This window comes from Triticum dicoccoides, chromosome 6B, assembly GCF_002162155.2.
Source record: "Triticum dicoccoides isolate Atlit2015 ecotype Zavitan chromosome 6B, WEW_v2.0, whole genome shotgun sequence".
NCBI classification, from domain to species: Eukaryota; Viridiplantae; Streptophyta; class Magnoliopsida; order Poales; family Poaceae; genus Triticum; species Triticum dicoccoides.
Window position 1 is genome coordinate 279,406,571 of NC_041391.1, and position 20,317 is coordinate 279,426,887.

Consider the following 20,317-nt stretch of genomic DNA (forward strand, 5'->3'; position numbering starts at 1 on the left):
GGGATTGCCATGCAACAGATGCACTAGAGCTATAAATGTATAAAATCTCAACAAAAGAAACTAAGTGGGTGTGCATCCAACTTGCTTGCTCACAAAGACCTATGGCATTTGAGGAAGCCCATCGTAGGAATATACAAGCCAAGTTCTATAATGAAAAATTCCCACTAGTATATGAAAGTGACAACATAAAAGATTTTCTATATGAAGAACATGATGCTACTTTGAAGCACAAGTGTGGAAAAGAATAGTAACATTGCCCCCTTTTTATTTTCTTTTTCTTTTTTTCTTTTTTGGGCCTTTCTTTTTTTGGCTTTTATTTTTTTCTTTGGCCTTTCTTTTTTTCTTTTTGGCCTTTCTTTTTTTTATTTGGGTACAATGCTCTAATAATGATGATCATCACACTTCTATTTATTTACAACTCCTGAATTACAACTCAAAACTAGAACAAGATATGACTCTATATGAATGCCTCAGACGGTGTATCAGGATGGGCAATGAATCAAGAGTGACATGTATGAAAAATTATGCATGGTGGCTTTGCCACAAATACGATGTCAACTACATGATCATGCAAGGCAATATGACAATGATGATGCGTGTCATGATAAACGGAATGCTGGAAAGTTGCATGGCAATATATCTCGGAATGGCTATGGAAATGCCATAATAGGTAGGTGTGGTGGCTATTTTGAGGAAGATATAAGGAGGTTTATGTGTGATTGAGCGTATCGTATCACAGGGTTTGGATGCACCGGCGAAGTTTGCACCAACTCTCAAGGTGAGAAAGGGCAATGCACGGTACCGAAGAGGCTAGCAATGATGGAAGGGTAAGAGTGCGTATAATCCATGGACTCAACATTTGTCATAAAGAACTCATATACTTATTGAAAAAATCTACAAGTCATCAAAAACCAAGCCCTACGCGCATGCTCCTAGGGGGATATATGTTGGAAATATGCCCTAGAGGCAATAATAAAAGGATTATTATTATATTTCCTTGTTCATGATAATTGTCTTTTATTCATGCTATAATTGTATTATCCGGAAATCGTAATACATGTGTGAATACATAGACCACAATATGTCCCTAGTGAGCCTCTAGTTGACTAGCTCGTTGATCAACAGATAGTCATGGTTTCCTGACTATGGACATTAGATGTCATTGATAACGGGATCAGATCATTAGGAGAATGATGTGATGGACAAGACCCAATCCTAAGCACATCACAAGATCGTGTAGTTCGTTTGCTAGAGCTTTTCCAATGTCAAGTATCTTTTCCTTAGACCATGAGATCGTGTAACTCCCGGATACCATAGGAGTGCTTTGGGTGTATCAAACGTCACAACGTAAATGGGTGACTATAAAGGTATACTGCGGGCATCTTCGAAAGTGTCTGTTGGGCTGACACAGATCGAGACTGGGATTTGTCACTCCGTATGACAGAGAGGTATCTCTGGGCCCACTCGGTAATGCATCATCATAATGAGCTCAAGGTGACCAAGTGTCTGGTCATGGAATCATGCATTGCGGTACGAGTAAAGTGACTTGCCGGTAACGAGATTAAACGAGGTATTGGGATATCGACGATCGAATCTCGAGCAAGTAACATACCGATTGACAAAGGGAATTGTATACGGGGTTGCTTGAATCCTCGACATCGTGGTTCATCCGATGAGATCATCGAGGAGCATGTGGGAGCCAACATGGGTATCCAGATCCCGCTGTTGGTTATTGACCGGAGAGCCGTCTCGGTCATGTCTATGTGTCTCCCGAACCCGTAGGGTCTACACACTTAAGGTTCGGTGATGCTAGGGTTGTAGAGATATGAGTATGCAGCAAACCGAAAGTTGTTTGGAGTCCCGGATGAGATCCTGGACATCACGAAGAGTTCCGGAATGGTCCGGAGGTAAAGAATTATATATGGGAAGTCGAGTTTCGGCCATCGGGAAAGTTTCGAGGGTCACCGGTATTGTACCGGGACCACCAAAAGGGTCCCGGGGGTCCACCGGGTGGGGCCACCCATCCCGGAGGGCCCCATGGGCTGAAGTGGGAGGGGAACCAGCCCCTGGTGGGCTGGTGTGCCCCCCTGGTGGGCTGGTGCGCCCCCCCCTGGGCCCCCCTCTGCGCCTAGGGTTGGGAACCCTAGGGGAGGGGGCGCCTCCACTTGCCTTGGGGGGAAAGTTTCCCCCCTTGGTCTCCGCCCCCCTAGGAGATCCCATCTCCTAGGGTCGGCGCCCCCCTGGGGTCCCTATATAAAGAGGGGGGTGGGAGGGCAGCCGCACCCTAACACCTGGCGCCTCCCTTTCCCCTTGCTACACCTCCTCCTCCCGCAAACGCTTGGCGAAGCCCTGCCGGAACCCTGCTGCATCCACCACCACGCCGTCGTGCTGCTGGATCTTCATCAACCTCTCCTTCCCCCTTGCTGGATCAAGAAGGAGGAGACGTCACGCTGACCGTACGTGTGTTAAACGCGGAGGTGCCGTCCGTTCGGCGCTAGGATCTCCGGTGATTTGGATCAAGACGAGTACGACTCCCTCAACCCCATTCTCTTGAATGCTTCTGCTCGCGATCTACAAGGGTATGTAGATGCACTCCTCTCTCTCGTTTCTAGATGAACTCATAGATTTATCTTGGTGAACGTAGAAATTTTTTATTTTATGCAACGTTCCCCAACAGTGGTATCAGAGCTAGGTCTATGCGTAGTTCTCTATTGCACGAGTAGGACACAAATCTATTGTGGGCGTAGTTGTTTTCAACTTTCTTGCCACTACTAGTCTTATTTTGCTTCAGCGGTATTGTGGGATGAAGCGGCCTGGACCGACCTTACGCGTACGCTTACGTGAGACAGGTTCCACCGACTGACATGCACTAGTTGCATAAGGTGGCTAGCGGGTGTCTGTCTCTCCCACTTTAGTTGGAGCGGATTCGATGAAAAGGGTCCTTATGAAGGGTAAATAGAAGTTGACAAATCACGTTGTGGTTATACATAGGTAAGAAAATGTTCTTGCTAGAACCCTATTGCAGCCACGTAAAAGATGCAACAACAATTAGAGGACGTCTAACTTGTTTTTGCAGCAATTGCTTTGTGATGTGATATGGCCAAAAGTTGTGATAAATGATGAACGATATATTGTGATGTATGAGATCATGTTCTTGTAATAGGAATCACGACTTGCATGTCGATGAGTATGACAACCGGCAGGAGCCATAGGAGTTGTCTTAATTATTGTATGACCTGCGTGTCAATGATTTAACGCCATGTAATTACTTTACTTTATTGCTAAACCGTTAGCCATAGTATTAGAAGTAATAGTTGGCGAGCAACTTCATGGAGACATGATGATGGAGATCATGGTGTCATGCCGGTGACGAAGATGATCATGGAGCCCCAAAGATGGAGATCAAAGGAGCTATATGATATTGGCCATATCATGTCACTACTATTTAATTGCATGTGATGTTTATTATGTTTATGCATCTTGTTTACTTAGAACGACGATAGTAAATAAGATGATCCCTCATAATAATTTCAAGAAAGTGTTTCCCCTAACTGTGCGCCGTTGCTAAAGTTCGTCGTTTTGAAGCACCACGTGATGATCGGGTGTGGTAGATTCCTACGTTCGCATACAACGGGTGTAAGACAGTTTTACACATGCAAAAACACTTAGGTTAACTTGACGAGCCTAGCATGTACAGACATGGCCTCGGAACACAGAGACCGAAAGGTCGAACATGAGTCGTATGGAAGATACGATCAACAAGGAGATGTTCACCGATGATGACTAGTCCGTCTCACGTGATGATCAGACACGGCCTAGTCGACTCGGATCATGTAACACTTAGATGACTGGAGGGATGTCAAATCTGAGTGGGAGTTCATTAAATAATTTGATTAGATGAACTTAATTATCATGAACTTAGTCTAAAACCTTTGCAAAAATGTCTTGTAGATCAAATGGCCAACGCTCATGTCAACATGAACTTCAACGCGTTCCTAGAGAAAACCAAGCTGAAAGATGATGGCAGCAACTATACGGACTGCGTCCGGAACCTGAGGATCATCCTCATAGCTGCCAAGAAAGCATATGTCCTAGAAGGGCCGCTAGGTGAAGCAACCATCCCAGAGAACCAAGACGTTATGAACGCTTGGCAGTCACGTGCTGATGATTACTCCCTCGTTCAGTGCGGCATGCTTTACAGCTTAGAACCGGGGCTCCAAAAGCGTTTTGAGCAACACGGAGCATATGAGATGTTCGAGGAGCTGAAAATGGTTTTCCAAGCTCACGCCCGGGTCGAGAGATATGAAGTCTCCGACAAGTTCTATAGTTGGAAGATGGAGGAAAATAGTTCTGTCAGTGAGAACATACTCAAAATGTCTGGGTTGCACAACCGCCTGTCCCAGCTGGACATTAACCTCCCGGACGAGGCGGTCATTGGCAGAATCCTTCAGTCGCTCCCACCAAGCTACAAGAGCTTTGTGATGAACTACAATATGCAGGGGATGGTGAAAACTATTCCTGAAGTATTTTCAATGCTGAAGTCAGCAGAGGTAGAAATCAAAAAGGAACATCAAGTGTTGATGGTCAATAAAACCACCAAGTTCAAGAAAGGCAAGGGTAAGAAGAACTTCAAGAAGGATGGCAAGGATGTTGCCGCGCCCGGTAAGCCAGTTGCCGGGAAGAAGTCAAAGAATGGACCCAAGCCTGAGACTGAGTGCTTTTATTGCAAAGGGAAGGGTCACTGGAAGCGGAACTTCCCCAAATACTTAGCGGACAAGAAGACCGGCAACACTAAAGGTATATGTGATATACATGTAATTGATGTGTACCTTACCAGTGCTCGTAGTAGCTCCTGGGTATTTGATACCGGTGCCGTTGCTCATATTTGTAACTCAAAGCAGGAGCTGCGGAATAAGTGGAGACTGGCGAAGGATGAGGTGACGATGCGCGTCGGGAATGGTTCCAAGGTTGATGTGATCACCGTCGGCACGCTTCCTCTACATTTACCCACGGGATTAGTTTTAAACCTCAATCATTGTTATTTAGTGCCAAGTTTGAGCATGAACATTGTATCTGGATCTCGTTTAATACGAGATGGCTACTCATTTAAATCCGAGAATAATGGTTGTTCTATTTATATGAGAGATATGTTTTATGGTCACGCCCCGATGTTCAATGGTTTATTCTTAATGAATCTCGAACATAATATTACACATATTCATAGTGTGAATACCAAAAGATGTAAAGTTGATAACGATAGTCCCACATACGTGTGGCACTGCCGCCTTGGTCACATTGGTGTCAAGCGCATGAGGAAGCTCCATGCTGATGGACTTTTAGAGTCTCTCGATTATGAATCATTTGACACATGCGAACCATGCCTCATGGGCAAAATGACCAAGACTCCGTTCTCCGGAACAATGGAGCGAGCAACCAACTTATTGGAAATCATACATACTGATATGTGTGGTCCAATGAGCGTTGATGCTCGCGGAGGATATCGTTATGTTCTCACTCTCACTGATGACTTGAGTAGATATGGGTATGTCTACTTGATGAAACACAAGTCTGAGACCTTTGAAAAGTTCAAGGAATTTCAGAATGAGGTAGAGAATCAACGTGACCGAAAGATAAAGTTCTTACGATCAGATCGTGGAGGAGAATATTTAAGTCATGAATTTGGTACGCACTTAAGGAAATGTGGAATCGTTTCACAACTCACGCCGCCTGGAACACCTCAGCGTAACGGTGTGTCCGAACGTCGTAATCGCACTCTATTGTATATGGTGCGATCTATGATGTCTCTTACCGATTTACCGCTATCATTTTGGGGATATGCTCTAGAGATAGCTACATTCACTTTAAATAGAGCTCCATCTAAATCCGTTGAGACGACACCGTATGAATTATGGTTTGGGAAGAAACCTAAGCTATCATTTCTAAAAGTTTGGGGATGCGATGCTTATGTCAAGAAACTTCAACCTGAAAAGCTCGAACCCAAGTCGGAAAAATGCGTCTTCATAAGATACCCTAAGGAAACCATTGGGTATACCTTCTACTTAAGATCCGAGGGCAAGATCTTTGTTGCCAAGAACGGATCCTTTCTGGAAAAAGAGTTTCTCTCGAAAGGAGTAAGTGGGAGGAAAGTAGAGCTCGATGAAGTACTACCTCTTGAACCGGAAAGTAGTGCAGCTCAGGAAAATGTCCCTGTGGTGCCTACACCGACTGGAGAGGAAATTAATGATGATGATCAAGGTACTTCGGATCAAGTTGCTACTGAACTTCGTAGGTCCACAAGGACATGTTCCACACCAGAGTGGTATGGCAACCCTGTCCTGGAAATCATGTTGTTAGACAACGGTGAACCTTCAAACTATGAAGAAGCGATGGCGGGCCCAGATTCCAACAAATGGCTTGAAGCCATGCAATCCGAGATAGAATCCATGTATGAAAACAAAGTATGGACTTTGACAGACTTGCCCGATGATCGGCGAGCAATAGAAAACAAATGGATCTTTAAGAAGAAGACGGACGCGGATGGTAATATTACCATCTATAAAGCTCGACTTGTCGCTAAGGGTTATCGGCAAGTTCAAGGGGTTGACTACGATGAGACTTTCTCTCCCGTAGTGAAGCTGAAGTCCGTCTGAATCATGTTAGCAATTGCCGCATACTATGATTATGAGATATGGCAGATGGACGTCAAAACGGCATTCCTTAACGGCTATCTTAAGGAAGAACTGTATATGATGCAGCCAGAAGGTTTTGTCGATCCGAGGAATGCTAACAAGGTATGCAAGCTCCAGCGATCCATTTATGGGCTGGTGCAAGCATCTCGGAGTTGGAACATTCGCTTTAATGAGATGATCAAAGCATTTGGGTTTATGCAGACTTATGGAGAAGCCTGCGTTTACAAGAAAGTGAGTGGGAGCTCTGTAACATTTCTCATATTATATGTAGATGACATACTTTTCATGGGAAATGATATAGAACTTTTGGACAGCATTAAGGCCTACTTGAATAAGTATTTTTCAATGAAGGACCTTGGAGAAGCTGCTTATATATTAGGCATCAAGATCTATAGGGATAGATCGAGACGCCTCATAGGTCTTTCACAAAGCACATACCTTGATAAGATATTGAAGAAGTTCAATATGGATCAGTCCAAGAAAGGGTTATTGCCTGTGTTGCAAGGTGTGAGATTGAGCTTGGCTCAATGCCCGACCACAGCAGAAGATAAAGAAGAGATGAGTGTCATCCCCTATGCCTCAGCCATAGGATCTATTATGTATGCCATGCTGCGTGCTAGACCTGATGTAAACCTTGCCGTAAGTTTGGTAGGAAGGTACCAAAGTAATCCCGGCAAGGAACACTGGACAGCGGTCAAGAATATCCTGAAGAACCTGAAAAGGACAAAGGACATGTTTCTCGTCTATGGAGGTGACGAAGAGCTCGTCGTAAAGGGTTACGTCGACTCTAGCTTCGACACAGATCTAGATGACTCTAAGTCACAAACCGGATACGTGTATATGTTGAATCGTGGAGCAGTAAGCTGGTGCAGTTGCAAGCAAAGCGTTGTGGCGGGATCTACATGTGAAGTGGAGTACATGGCAGCCTCGGAGGAAGCACATGAAGCAATATGGATGAAGGAGTTCATCACCGACCTAGGAGTCATACCCAATGCGTCGGGGCCGATAACTCTCTTCTGTGACAACACTGGAGCTATTGCTCTTGCCAAGGAGCCCAGGTTTCACAAGAAGACCAGGCACATCAAGCGTGTTTCAACTCCATCCATGAAAATGTTCAAGATGGAGACATAGATATTTGTAAAGTACATACGGATCTGAATGTCGCAGATCCGTTAACTAAACCTCTTCCACGAGCAAAACATGATCAACACCAGAACTCTATGGGTGTTCGATTCATCACAGTGTAACTAGATTATTGACTCTAGTGCAAGTGGGAGACTGTTGGAAATATGCCCTAGAGGCAATAATAAAAGGATTATTATTATATTTCCTTGTTCATGATAATTGTCTTTTATTCATGCTATAATTGTATTATCCGGAAATCATAATACATGTGTGAATACATAGACCACAATATGTCCCTAGTGAGCCTCTAGTTGACTAGCTCGTTGATCAACAGATAGTCATGGTTTCCTGACTATGGACATTAGATGTCATTGATAACGGGATCACATCATTAGGAGAATGATGTGATGGACAAGACCCAATCCTAAGCATAGCACAAGATCGTGTAGTTCGTTTGCTGGAGCTTTTCCAATGTCAACTATCTTTTCCTTAGACCATGAGATCGTGTAACTCCCGGATACCGTAGGAGTGCTTTGGGTGTATCAAACGTCACAACGTAACTGGGTGACTATATAGGTATACTGCGGGCATCTCCGAAAGTGTCTGTTGGGCTGACACGGATCGAGACTGGGATTTGTCACTCCGTATGACAAAGAGGTATCTCTGGGCCCACTCGGTAATGCATCATCATAATGAGCTCAAGGTTACCAAGTGTCTGGCCACAGGATCATGCATTACGGTACGAGTAAAGTGACTTGCCGGTAACGAGATTGAACGAGGTATTGGCATACCGACGATCGAATCTCGGGCAAGTAATATACCGATTGACAAAGGGAATTGTATACGGGGTTGCTTGAATCCTCGACATCGTGGTTCATCCGATAAGATCATCGAGGAGCATGTGGGAGCCAACATGGGTATCCAGATCCCGCTGTTGGTTATTGACCGGAGAGCCGTCTCGGTCATGTCTACGTGTCTCCCGAACCCGTAGGGTCTACACACTTAAGGTTCGGTGACGCTAGGGTTGTAGAGATATGAGTATGGAGCAAACTGAAAGTTGTTCGGAGTCCTAGATGAGATCCCGGACGTCACGAGGAGTTCCGGAATGGTCCGGAGGTAAAGAATTATATATGGGAAGTCGAGTTTCGGCCATCGGGAAAGTTTCGGGGGTCACCGGTATTGTACCGCGACCACCGAAAGGGTCCCGGGGGTCCACCGGGTGGGCCACCCATCCCATAGGGCCCCATGGGCTGAAGTGGGAGGGGAACTAGCCCCTGGTGGGCTGGTGCGCCCCCCTGGGGCCCCCTATGTGCCTAGGGTTGGGAACCCTAGGGGAGGGGGCGCCTCCACTTGCCTTGGGGGGCAAGTTTCCCCCCTTGGTCGCCGCCCCCCCCCCCCAGGAGATCCCATCTCCTAGGGCCGGCGCCCCCCTGGGGTCCCTATATAAAGAGGGGGTTGGGAGGGCGGCCACACCCTGACACCTGGCGCCTCCCTTTCCCCTTGCTACACCTCCTCCTCCTCCCGCAAACGCTTGGCGAAGCCCTGCCGGAACCCTGCTGCATCCACCACCACGCCGTCGTGCTGCTGGATCTTCATCAACCTCTCCTTCCCCCTTGCTGGATCAAGAAGGAGGAGACGTCACGCTGACTTTATGTGTGTTGAACGCGGAGGTGCCGTCCTTTCGGCGCTAGGATCTCCGGTGATTTTGATCACGACGAGTACGACTCCCTCAACCCCGTTCTCTTGAACGCTTCTGCTCGCGATCTACAAGGGTATGTAGATGCACTCCTCTCTCTCGTTGCTAGATGAACTCATAGATTGATCTTGGTGAACGTAGAAATTTTTTATTTTATGCAACGTTCCCCAACAATAGATTGGTAGGAAAAGACCATCGCTCGTACCCGACCGCCACTCAAAAGGATGACAATCTAAGAACACCTCATGTTTCAAATTTGTTACACAAATTTTACCATACGTGCATGCTACGGGACTTGCCAACTTCAACACAAGCATTCTTTAAATTCATAATCACCCGACTAGCATGACTCTAATATCACCACCTCCATATCTCAAAACAATTATCAAGTATCAAATTGATCATAGCATCCAATTCACTTCCTATGATAGTTTTTATTATACCCAACTTGGATGCCCATCATTCTAGGACCAATTTTATAACCATAGAAAATACCATTCTGTTCTAAAAGACTCTCAAAATAATATAAGTGAAGCATGAGGGATCAACAATTTCTTTAAAATTAAGCCACCGCCATGCTCTAAAAGATATAAGTGAAGTACTAGAGCAAAACTATCTAGCTCAAAAGATATAAGTGAAGCACATAGAGTGTTCTAATAAATTCTAATCAAGTGGGCTTCTCCCAAAAGGTGTGTACAGCAAAGATGATTGTGTTAAACTAAAAAGCATAGATTAATATCATACAAGACGCCCCAAGCGAAACACATATCATGTGGCGAATAAAAATATAGCTCCAAGTAAATTTACCGATAGACGAAGACGAAAGAGGGGATGCCTTCCGGGGCATCCCCAAGCTTAGGCTTTTGGTTATCCTTGAATATCTTGGGGTGCCATGGGCATCCCCAAGCTTAGGCTCTTGCCACTCCTTATTCCATAGTCCATCAAATCTTTACCCAAAACTTGAAAACTTCACAACACAAAACTCAACAAGAAATCTCATTAGCTCCGTTAGTGCAAGAAAGAAAAACCACCACATAAGGTACTGTAATGAACTCATAGTCCATTATTTTGCATCATGCTTTTATATCGGTATTTATTGCATTATGGGCTGTTATTACACATTATGTCACAATATTTATGCCTATTCTCTCTTATTTTACAAGGTTTACATAAAGAGGGAGATGCCGGCAGCTGGGATTCTGGGCTGGAAAAGGAGCAAATATTATAGACCTATTCTGCACAACTCCAAAAGTCCTGAAACTCCACGAAAGTCATTTTTGGAATTAATAAAAAATATTGAGCGGAAGAAGTTCCAGAGGGGGACCGCCCACCGTCCACGAGGGTGGGGGGCGCGCCCCCTGCCTCGTGGGCCCCCTGGCAGCCTTTCGGTGACCATCTTCTGCTATATGAAGTCTTTTACCCTGGAAAAAAAATCATAAGAAAGCTTTCGGGACGAAACACCGCCGCCACGAGGCGGAACCTTGGCGGAACCAATCTAGGGCTCCGGCGGAGCTGTTCTGCCGGGGAAACATCCCTCTGGGAGGGGGGAAATCATCGCCATCGTCATCACCAACGATCCTCTCATCGGTAGGAGGGTCAATCTCCATCAACATATTCACCAGCACCATCTCCTCTCAAACCCTAGTTCATCTCTTGTATCCAATCTTGGTACCAAAACCTTGGATTGGTACTTGTAGGTTGCTAGTAGTGTTGATTACTCCTTGTAGTTGATGCTAGTTGGTTTATTCGGTGGAAGATCATATGTTCAGATCCTTAATGCATATTAATACCCCTCTGATTATGAACATGAATATGATTTGTGAGTAGTTACGTTTGTTCCTGAGGACATGGGAGAAGTCTTGCTATTAGTAGTCATGTGAATTTGGTATTCATTCGATATTTTGATGAGATGTATGTTGTTTCTCCTCTAGTGGTGTTATGTGAACGTCGACTACATGACACTTCACCATTGTTTGGGCCTAGAGGAAGGCATTGGGAAGTAATAAGTATATGATGGGTTGCTAGAGTGCCAGAAGCTTAAACCCTAGTTTATGCTTTGCTTCGTAAGGGGCTGATTTGGATCCACATGTTTCATGCTATGGTTAGGTTTACCTTAATACTTCTTTTGTAGTTGCGGATGCTTGCAATAGGGATTAATCATAAGTGGGATGCTTGTCCAAGAAAGGGCAGTACCTAAGAACTGGTCCACCCACATATCAAATGATCAAAGTAACGAACGTGAATCATATGAGCGTGATGAAAATTAGCTTGACGATAATTCCCATGTGTCCTCGGGAGCGTTTTCCTTCATATAAGAATTTTGTCCAGACTTGTACTTTGCTACAAAAAGGATTGGGTGACCTTGCTGCACCTTATTTACTTTCATTGCTTGTTACCCGTTACAAATTACCTTATCACAAAACTATCTGTTACCGATAATTTCAGTGCTTGCAGAGAATACCTTACTGAAAACCGCTGGTCATTTCCGTCTGCTCCTCGTTGGGTTCGACACTCTTACTTATCGGAAGGACTATGATAGATCCCCTACACTTGTGGGTCATCAAATATATTGCTAGCCATAGATTCACCTTTATAATTGTTAAACACACTTTCATATTTGGCACATTTGCCTATAATTGCTAAGTAGTAATCAAAATTTGTAACTGTACTTTCACCCCCACCTCTAGGTCCATCTCGATGCTTTCACACAGTACTTTTTATTCTAACTAGATATCCATAGCTTAGCAACAATTAAAACCATTCTCAGTTGTTTTGAGGCCATGTTAGGAATGAAAATCAATTTTGCCAAAAGCAAAGTTCTCACTATTGGGATGCCGGCCAACTGAGTCTACATCGCCAAATTGCTTAACTGCAAAATGGTGGAATTCCCCAAGACCTAACTAGGTATGCCATGCTCTGACTGAGCCCTGTTTGAATTGGACTGGGAGCCCACTGTTCACAAAGTTTTATCTCGTTGCGGTCCTTGGCAAGCGAAACTTATGTCCTCCATGACTAGACTAACCCTTACCAACACGTGCCTATCTGCACTCCCTATATTTATAATGGGCATTTTCATTCCGGGGGTCCACATTAAGTTTGATAAAGTGTGTGCTAGATTCTTTTGGGGGGCTGACACTAAAAATGTAAATATTACATTATCAGCTGGGCCGATGTATGCCGTCCTAAGAACCAGGGTGGCCTTGGGATTTCCATCTCTAGGAAGATGAACCTTGCCCTTGTTACCAAACGGATCTGGAAAATTTCCCAAAAGAAACGATGGGCTTTGGGCAAGGATTCTAAAGGCCAAAAAAATTCGCAACTGCTCCATCTTAGCTAGTGACATCAAGGGCTCTCAAATTTGGAATGGGGTCAAAAAAATGTAAAGATATTTTCAACTTGAGCGCGAAATTGTCCATCGGAGACGGAAAGGACACCAAATTTTGGCTTTCCGCATGGATTGCGGACAAACCGATGTATGCCATGCATCCGAGCTTGTTTGCCATTATGGCGTATCCTCAGGTATGGTTTCCGAGGTTTTTGCTACACGGGCATGTTCTATGGGTTTCCTTAGATTTCTTTCGCCCGAGTGCTTTTGATTCGGTCCTTGCATCTTTACATCAAGTCTATCTCTCCTCATCCCAGGACTCGTTCAACTGGGGTTGGAACCCTCAGGATTGTTTTTGGTGAAATCTACCTACGCAAAGCTGGTCTGTGGGCCTTAGGTTAGGTCCACCAAGGCCCTTTGGGCCTCTCAGGTGCCTCCTAGATTTCGTATCTTCATTTGGCAGGCGGCCCTTGACCGTCTGCCTTTGACATCAACCTTCAATAATGTCAATAGCTGGGCAACAGCTGCCACGCTCTTTGCGGTGCGCCAAAGATGTCAGCGACAACCTTTTTTGATGTGCCCTAGCCAAATTTCTTAGGAGTTGTGTCCACGATTGCTTCGGGTGCATCTGGAACCCTAATTCCATGGCTCATATCCTCATGTTTCTAAATACTTCTCACGGCCAACATCAAATGCTAGCTTGGAGAACTTTCTGTGCCTTCACTTGGGTGCTTATGTTAGAATAAATCTGAGGTATGCAGTCGGTCCACCGAGGAACAAGCAATCACAGACAATGACGGCGCCGAGATTTGTTAACGAGGTTCGGCGAACTCGCCTACTCCCTAGGGCAATGACTACGGACGCTCCTCACTGAGATACCGCAACACTGGCCACCCAGGCGCCGGCACAAGCCGCTGAAACCCCCTTGCGAGCCAGTCGCTATCTAGTCGTCATAGGTTACAACGTGGGGTGCCTCCTCATATATAAGAGGCCAATGGTACAACGTGTCCGACTCCGACACTACAAGTATCCTACCCACACTACAACACCAAGTCCAAAGGTAACCCAACTCATACACAATATTCGACACAAACACAACAAACTCCACCTTGGCGAATATTCTCCACCACCTTGAATTTGTTCATGCGTCAAACTTCCATGTACTCCGGACTTGTGTTGTGCTCTTCGTAGCTTACTGAGCTACTCGACGAGTCTGCCCCAGACCCGCCACCACCATGGGATCCCGTTGCTACTCCCACAACTCCAGTCTCCATGACTCCACGTGCAATAGTGCTCCCTTTCAACTTGTAAAGATGTGAAGCCGTCCTCGCTCCAATCATCACGGTCACCTCATCTTCCATGATTCTCATGGTCTTCTTATCCCGATAACAACGAAATATCATACCACCATCATGAAGAACTCCAAGAAAAATTTAGATTCGTCCTTAGCCCTGGCACATGCCTGACTCCCCGAAGCATCCGCTCAACTCCGTCAAATATCTTGATTTTGATGTCACCTACTCCAGCAACATAATAACCTATGTCATCGCCCACATAGGCTAAATTAAACTCACCAGACTTGTACGAAGAGAACCACTCCCTGTTGGGTGTCGCATGAAAAGAGCAATCTGAATCCAACATCCACGCTTCACTTTTGGTTGACCGCCGGTCTGATACTATGAGGACATTACTACTGTTGTCTGAGTCATCACCATGAGTTGGCTTATTAGCACTTGCCCCACCATTGAGTTCTGGACAGTTCTTTCTCATATGTCCCCACTGCTTACACTTGTCACACTGTATATTCTTTCTTTTTCTTGTTCTTCCCAGCCTCATATCCCTTCCGCCACTCCTCACCCTTGACTAGCAAACCTTCACCATAAGAGACTTTCACCGCGTTCTTCTTTCTCATATCATAAGATAGCAATGCTGCAGTAATATCCTCATTCTTGACGGTCTCCTTGCCGTGCGGCAAAGTAGTGATCAAATGGTCATAGGATGATGGCAATGAACAAAGAAGCAGAATTGTCATATCCTCGTCGTCAACCGTCGCACCCAAGCGTGCTAGGTCCGTCATAACTTGATTAAAAGCGTTCATATACTCCACAAGATCTGACCCCTCCTGCATCCTCATCCCATACAACTTTTGCTTTAGATACACCTTGGTCATCGCAGTCCTGGACATAAACGGACTTTCCAGCTTCTCCCAGATCTTCTTTGGCGAATTCGCATCCATCACATGATAAATAACCTAGTCCGACAGACACAACCATATAGTCCCGGCTGCTTTCAACTGTAACTCCTCCCAGTCATAAGCCTCCATCTTAGCTGGCTTGGCTTCCTGCAACAACGCCTTCAAGCATCCCTGTTGTGCCAACAAATCTTTCACCCTTGTCTGCCATAACCCAAAGCTTCCAGTTCCGTTGAACTTCTCCACCTCAAACCTGGTATCCGATGGCACCATGGTTTTTTGTACGGCTGACCCTGCGAAAAATAATCGAGCAGTCTTCCCATGATCCCAAGTACACGAACGAAACCTGTGCGTACTACTACTAGCGGTCAATGAACCAGTTGGTCTTCACGTGAAAGTGCTCCCTTGGCTCAACTTCCGTATGCTAAGCTATTTGCTTTGCCTCCGCCCTTGCTAATTCCGATGGATGCCTCAACCAGCAAATGGTCTTTTCCTTCTGCCGATTTCGATCTTCTGCCTCTGTCTCGTCGTCCCTGCGGCTGCCTTTGAATGTGCGCTTGCACGGCCAGCAGTCCGGCCCGGACACGAGTTCTCCTGGCACTCGGTCCCTTTTGTTTCCAAAACAAATCCCGTACTACTGCATACAATTGCACCGAGATAACCGTTGAATCTACGCAATTCGTCGAACCATGTACGATACTACTGGCTCTTCCAGCCGCGCGCCTACTCGGGCCACCTAACCGTGTCCCCTCGCTAGACTGCACCTTGGCCCAGCTGCCAGCTGCATTACCGCACGCTACATCCGACCTTGCCGAGTCCGACTTGTTTCAGCTCGGCGTTGTTCACGGTGCAATCGCTGCGCGTTTTTTATCTCACCAACGACTGGTTTTTTCACTGTATCTTCACCTCTAGATCAACCCGATCCGCCTCGATCTCGAACCGTGCTCTGATATCACTTGTTAGAATAAATTCGAGGTACGCAGTCGATCCACCGAGGAACAAGCAATCACAGACAATGACGACACCGAGATTTGTTAACGAGGTTCGGTGAACTCGCCTACTCCCCGGGGCAATGACTACGGGCGCTCCTCCCCGAGATAGGCAACACCGGCCACCCGGGCGCCGGCACAAGCCGCCGACACCCCCTTGCGAGCCTGTCGCTATCTAGTCGTCGTAGGTTACAACATGGGGTGCCTCCTCATATATAAGAGGCCAAGGGTACAACGTGTCTGACTCCGACACTACAAGTATCCTACCCACACTACAACACCAAGTCCAAACGTAACCCAACTCATACACAATATTCGACACAAACACAACGGCTTACGACAACTCAAAATAAACTAGCCATTGAGGGCGCTATTTCGTCTCACCCTGCTAACTATATTTTTAAATGGTCTTTGTTTTTCAGCACTGACGGCCTCTAGGGAAGAGGAAGGACTGTGACACGGTGATGACTATTCTTCTCAAGATCGAGCAGCTTCATGCAATTCATAGGAACGCTTGAGCCAGCCTAATTTCATCCCTTAGTTATGCAGTCTCACTTGCGCTCATCTCTGAGTCGCACTTTGTACCCCTGCTTTATATTTGTGCGAGTCTTTTGGGAAATTTTCTTTAAGTTCCTTTAAGTTCGGTTAGTAAAACCTTAATGTTATTGTTTGGCCTCTGTTGACTTTATTAATTAAAGCCGGGTGCCGCTTGTGCCTGTTTCTAAAAAAATCCTTATATGTTTCATGGCCTAGATAAAGTACTCCCTCTATAAAGAAATATAAAAATGTTTAGATCATTAAAGTATAGAAGGAATAATTAAGAATGTTCGGAAACTATTTGCTCCATAATGAATTAATTTCCTTATCCAAGTTTGGTGTATCCTCCATTCACTCATGAATAATGATCATGAGCTAGCTAGCTTCTAGCTTGCAATATGAAAGAGGTCACATCAACAAAATACCAACTTTAATCCGTTTTGGAAGTCTGAAAGTTGAGAGCAACGAAACACCAACTTTCTAGACCTCTGGTACTCGTCGCCATTTTCCTTCGAAGATAAGATTAGTCCCATGGCACTTTGACTTGAAATCTTCCCATCCTTCTTTTCTCATTCCGTTTCTTGGTTGCTTCTAGGTTTTGCGTCGAAAAAACAACCTGCATTTGCCTATTTGGTCTTATGTTGGTGTAGCTACTCTCATTTACTGGACACTTACGTACCATGACAGGTATCTCGGTCAACTATTATGAAGTTTGTTTATTTCCATCAGAAAGTTTGTGGGTATAAAGTCCAAAGGTTAATTAGCTTGCCTATATGTCGCTAAACCATCCAAAGAAGGTAAGAAAATAGGGCACCTGTGATGAAGCCGGACATTTTCTTACTGTCAACAATTTGGTTGACTGCCCGTTGATAACCGTCGACAAGCGCAGTATACCTGACTGGAATAACGGCAGACCCCTGAGAATGGATGTCTTTTCTGGCAGGGTAACGAAAACCGTCACACGAATTTCTTTGCACGTAACTTAATTGTACTACTCATTGGAAACGAATATATTCCTGTGGTTACTTTCAAAAAACGAATATATTCCTGTGGTTTCTACTACAGTAGTGCAGTATCTATTGTTGGTTCAAATGTAGTGGTGCGTCCAGCTAGCATTTAACTAGCAAGCATGATGGTAGACGCATTTGATTTGTTGTATGACTATGATGTAAGCCTCAATTATATGCTAGGCCAGGTAAGCACGCTCTCATGCGTATGTATTTATAAGTTAGTTCAGATCGATCGACGTTTCGAGTCTGTAGCTAATATAAGAACTTTTTTATACTAATGTAGTGTTAAAACGTTATTATATTTTGGGACAGAGGGAGTAGTTTCCTATCTGCCCTAGACATATCTATCTCAGTAGGTTCGTCAGATGAAGATTATAATCAAAGTTATATAACGTCAGCTCGTTCTGGAAATAAGATATGTACCTTCACCACGTACGTCAGCGTGCTAGCACGCAGCTCATCAGTCATATGATTAACTCTAGGGTGAAAACGATCGGTTGATAACCCTTACAGTTAAAGGCTTTACGTACACGCTTTACCTAGCTACATATCTACTCAGTTATCTAGCTAATCATACGCCATATTACGAATTCTCCAAAGTGGGTTAAGAACGAGTGCTTTACTTGCGTGCGATCGGAGAACATTGGCCGTGCATAGAAAAGTTCAATATGCACGCCAAGTGGGCACGTATGATTGATGTTACAGGTCTCAGCCCTGAACTAAATTAGCAGACTCCGCAACGAACAAGCTAACGATTTCTAGCTAGCTTGTAGCGTGGGATTGCTAAGCCGCCATTAGAGCCGTAATTAAGTACCATATGCATGGCGGATGTTAGTCCACCTCACATGCATGCCTCAGATGCCTCACATCAGGACAGGTTGATTTGACCCTACGTACTCCTAGTAATAGTATACTAGTGCTGTCTTAATTGATTATTTTGTAGTGTCATTTTCTTTTTGGGCAAAGTGTGTGTATCATTTTGACTCTATATGTCTAGGCATCTGTAGCTATAGTATATAGCTACGTTTTCCCTATCGATCGATCTATGTATATATATGTGGATGCTTCAACCAATCCACGACTAAGAAGCTAGCGTAACTAACATCATGTCAGAGAAGGAAGATAGAGCTGTAATCAGCATCAAATTTTTTTATGGAAAAAAATGCCTTACATTTTGAGACGAAAGGAGTACTGTGCTAGTTAATCTATCGCAAATATCATACCAGTACTTATAATATGAGGCATCCATGCATGGCATGGGTGCACCGAATGCATGCATGCATGCGCGCACCGGATACGAGTAAAATCCATGCATGCTGATCTGAAAAAGAAAAATCCCTGTATGCTTTTCTCTGCCATTCCGGTGGCACGCAGTGTGGACCATCCAGATCCAGTGCAGGCCAGGTTGGGGAGAAACTTCTTCTAGATGTGCTCTCATAGCTGATAGCTAGCTTGGTCCCGGCCGGTGCGGAGCCAGAATAAACTGGCCAACGTACCACTGTACCAGACATGCTACCGAGCTAGCTAGGGGTGTTCCTCTTTAACGTGCCTGCACTGTGCATATTTTATTTTATTTCATTTTTGCTGGGAGTGCAAAATGTGCATGCATGTACGCTTGTCGCGCGCGCCGGGCAGGGAACCCGAGCATCGTGCTCCGGCCGTGCCCTTGTCCATGCCTTTGCCGTGCCGTTGCCGTTGCCGTTCCGCCTGGGGCGGCACGAGGGGAGCTGTTTATTCCGATCGATCCGCGCGTCATCCCAGCACCAAGGGCCGGGAAAGCAACGAACTTTCCTTGGGAACTTCCGCATGCCGACTCATCGGAGACGCGCTGACGAGAGTGACAGCTACTATCTCCGTCCTGGTTTATAAGTCTTTTTTATAGTTTTTTTTAGTATCAGTACAGACACAAGCGCTCATATACACGCGCATACACTCACCCCTATGAACGCACACACGCACATCATATTTCTATGAGCACCTTCGAAAAACTGAGCCCGCATATCATCTTGAGATTTACGAAGCCACCGTAGGCGCCTCGTCGTCGACGGGAACGTCTCTCCTTTATAGTTTGTGTCAAATTTAACTAACAAAATGGTAATGCATGTCAAGAAAAATTATCTCACTGGATTCGTATTTGAACATAGTTTTTAAAATATATAAAGATTGATGACATGCGTTAACATTTTGTATTAGTTTAATCTATGGTCAAAATTTGGCACGAAATACAATAAGAACCAATAAACCCGAACAGAGGTAATAACTACCCGATCAATCTTGTACATATATCTTGGTTCTATTTTGTTTTTTTGAGGGCTGATATCTTCTTTTTTTGAGGGATTCAGGGCTGATATCTTGGTTCTGTTGATCCGAACGTACTCCGACGTACACTTCCAACAATTAGTTCGTGAGAATCGATGTCGCTGCTCAAACTTGTCAAACTGTAAGAGCAACTCCACCGCGCCGTCGTTTGAATTGAAATGGACAAAAAGTTGACCAACACAGCGACCCAAATGTACTAGTGTCCGTTTCTTGTTCATATGCGGCCCATTTTAAGTCTAAATTTAGGCCGTGTTTGCATTGGCATGAACACGAAATGAACGTGTGTGACGCCCGTCCTTGTCCTCTCCTGGCCCGCTAGTCGGTGGCACATTGATCATTTCATTTTCCTCGCATCCACAATCAGCACACTCGGTCATGCCACTCATCGTCGCCGCCACCCAATTCAGGTGGCAAGGCCCGCCGTCTGCAACCACGT

General features: G+C 45.1%; 1 protein-coding gene across 1 annotated transcript in view; it reads right to left on the reverse strand.

Moving 5' to 3' along the window:
* Positions 1–15,005, reverse strand: part of LOC119321100 (oxysterol-binding protein-related protein 1C-like) — a 95,489-nt gene extending 80,484 nt beyond the window's left edge. Inside the window, exon 1 of the mRNA XM_037594933.1 lies at positions 14,634–15,005. Coding sequence (XP_037450830.1) covers positions 14,634–15,005 — 372 coding nt within the window. The remainder of the gene's footprint in view (positions 1–14,633) is intronic.
* Between the last annotated feature and the right edge of the window lie 5,312 nt (positions 15,006–20,317).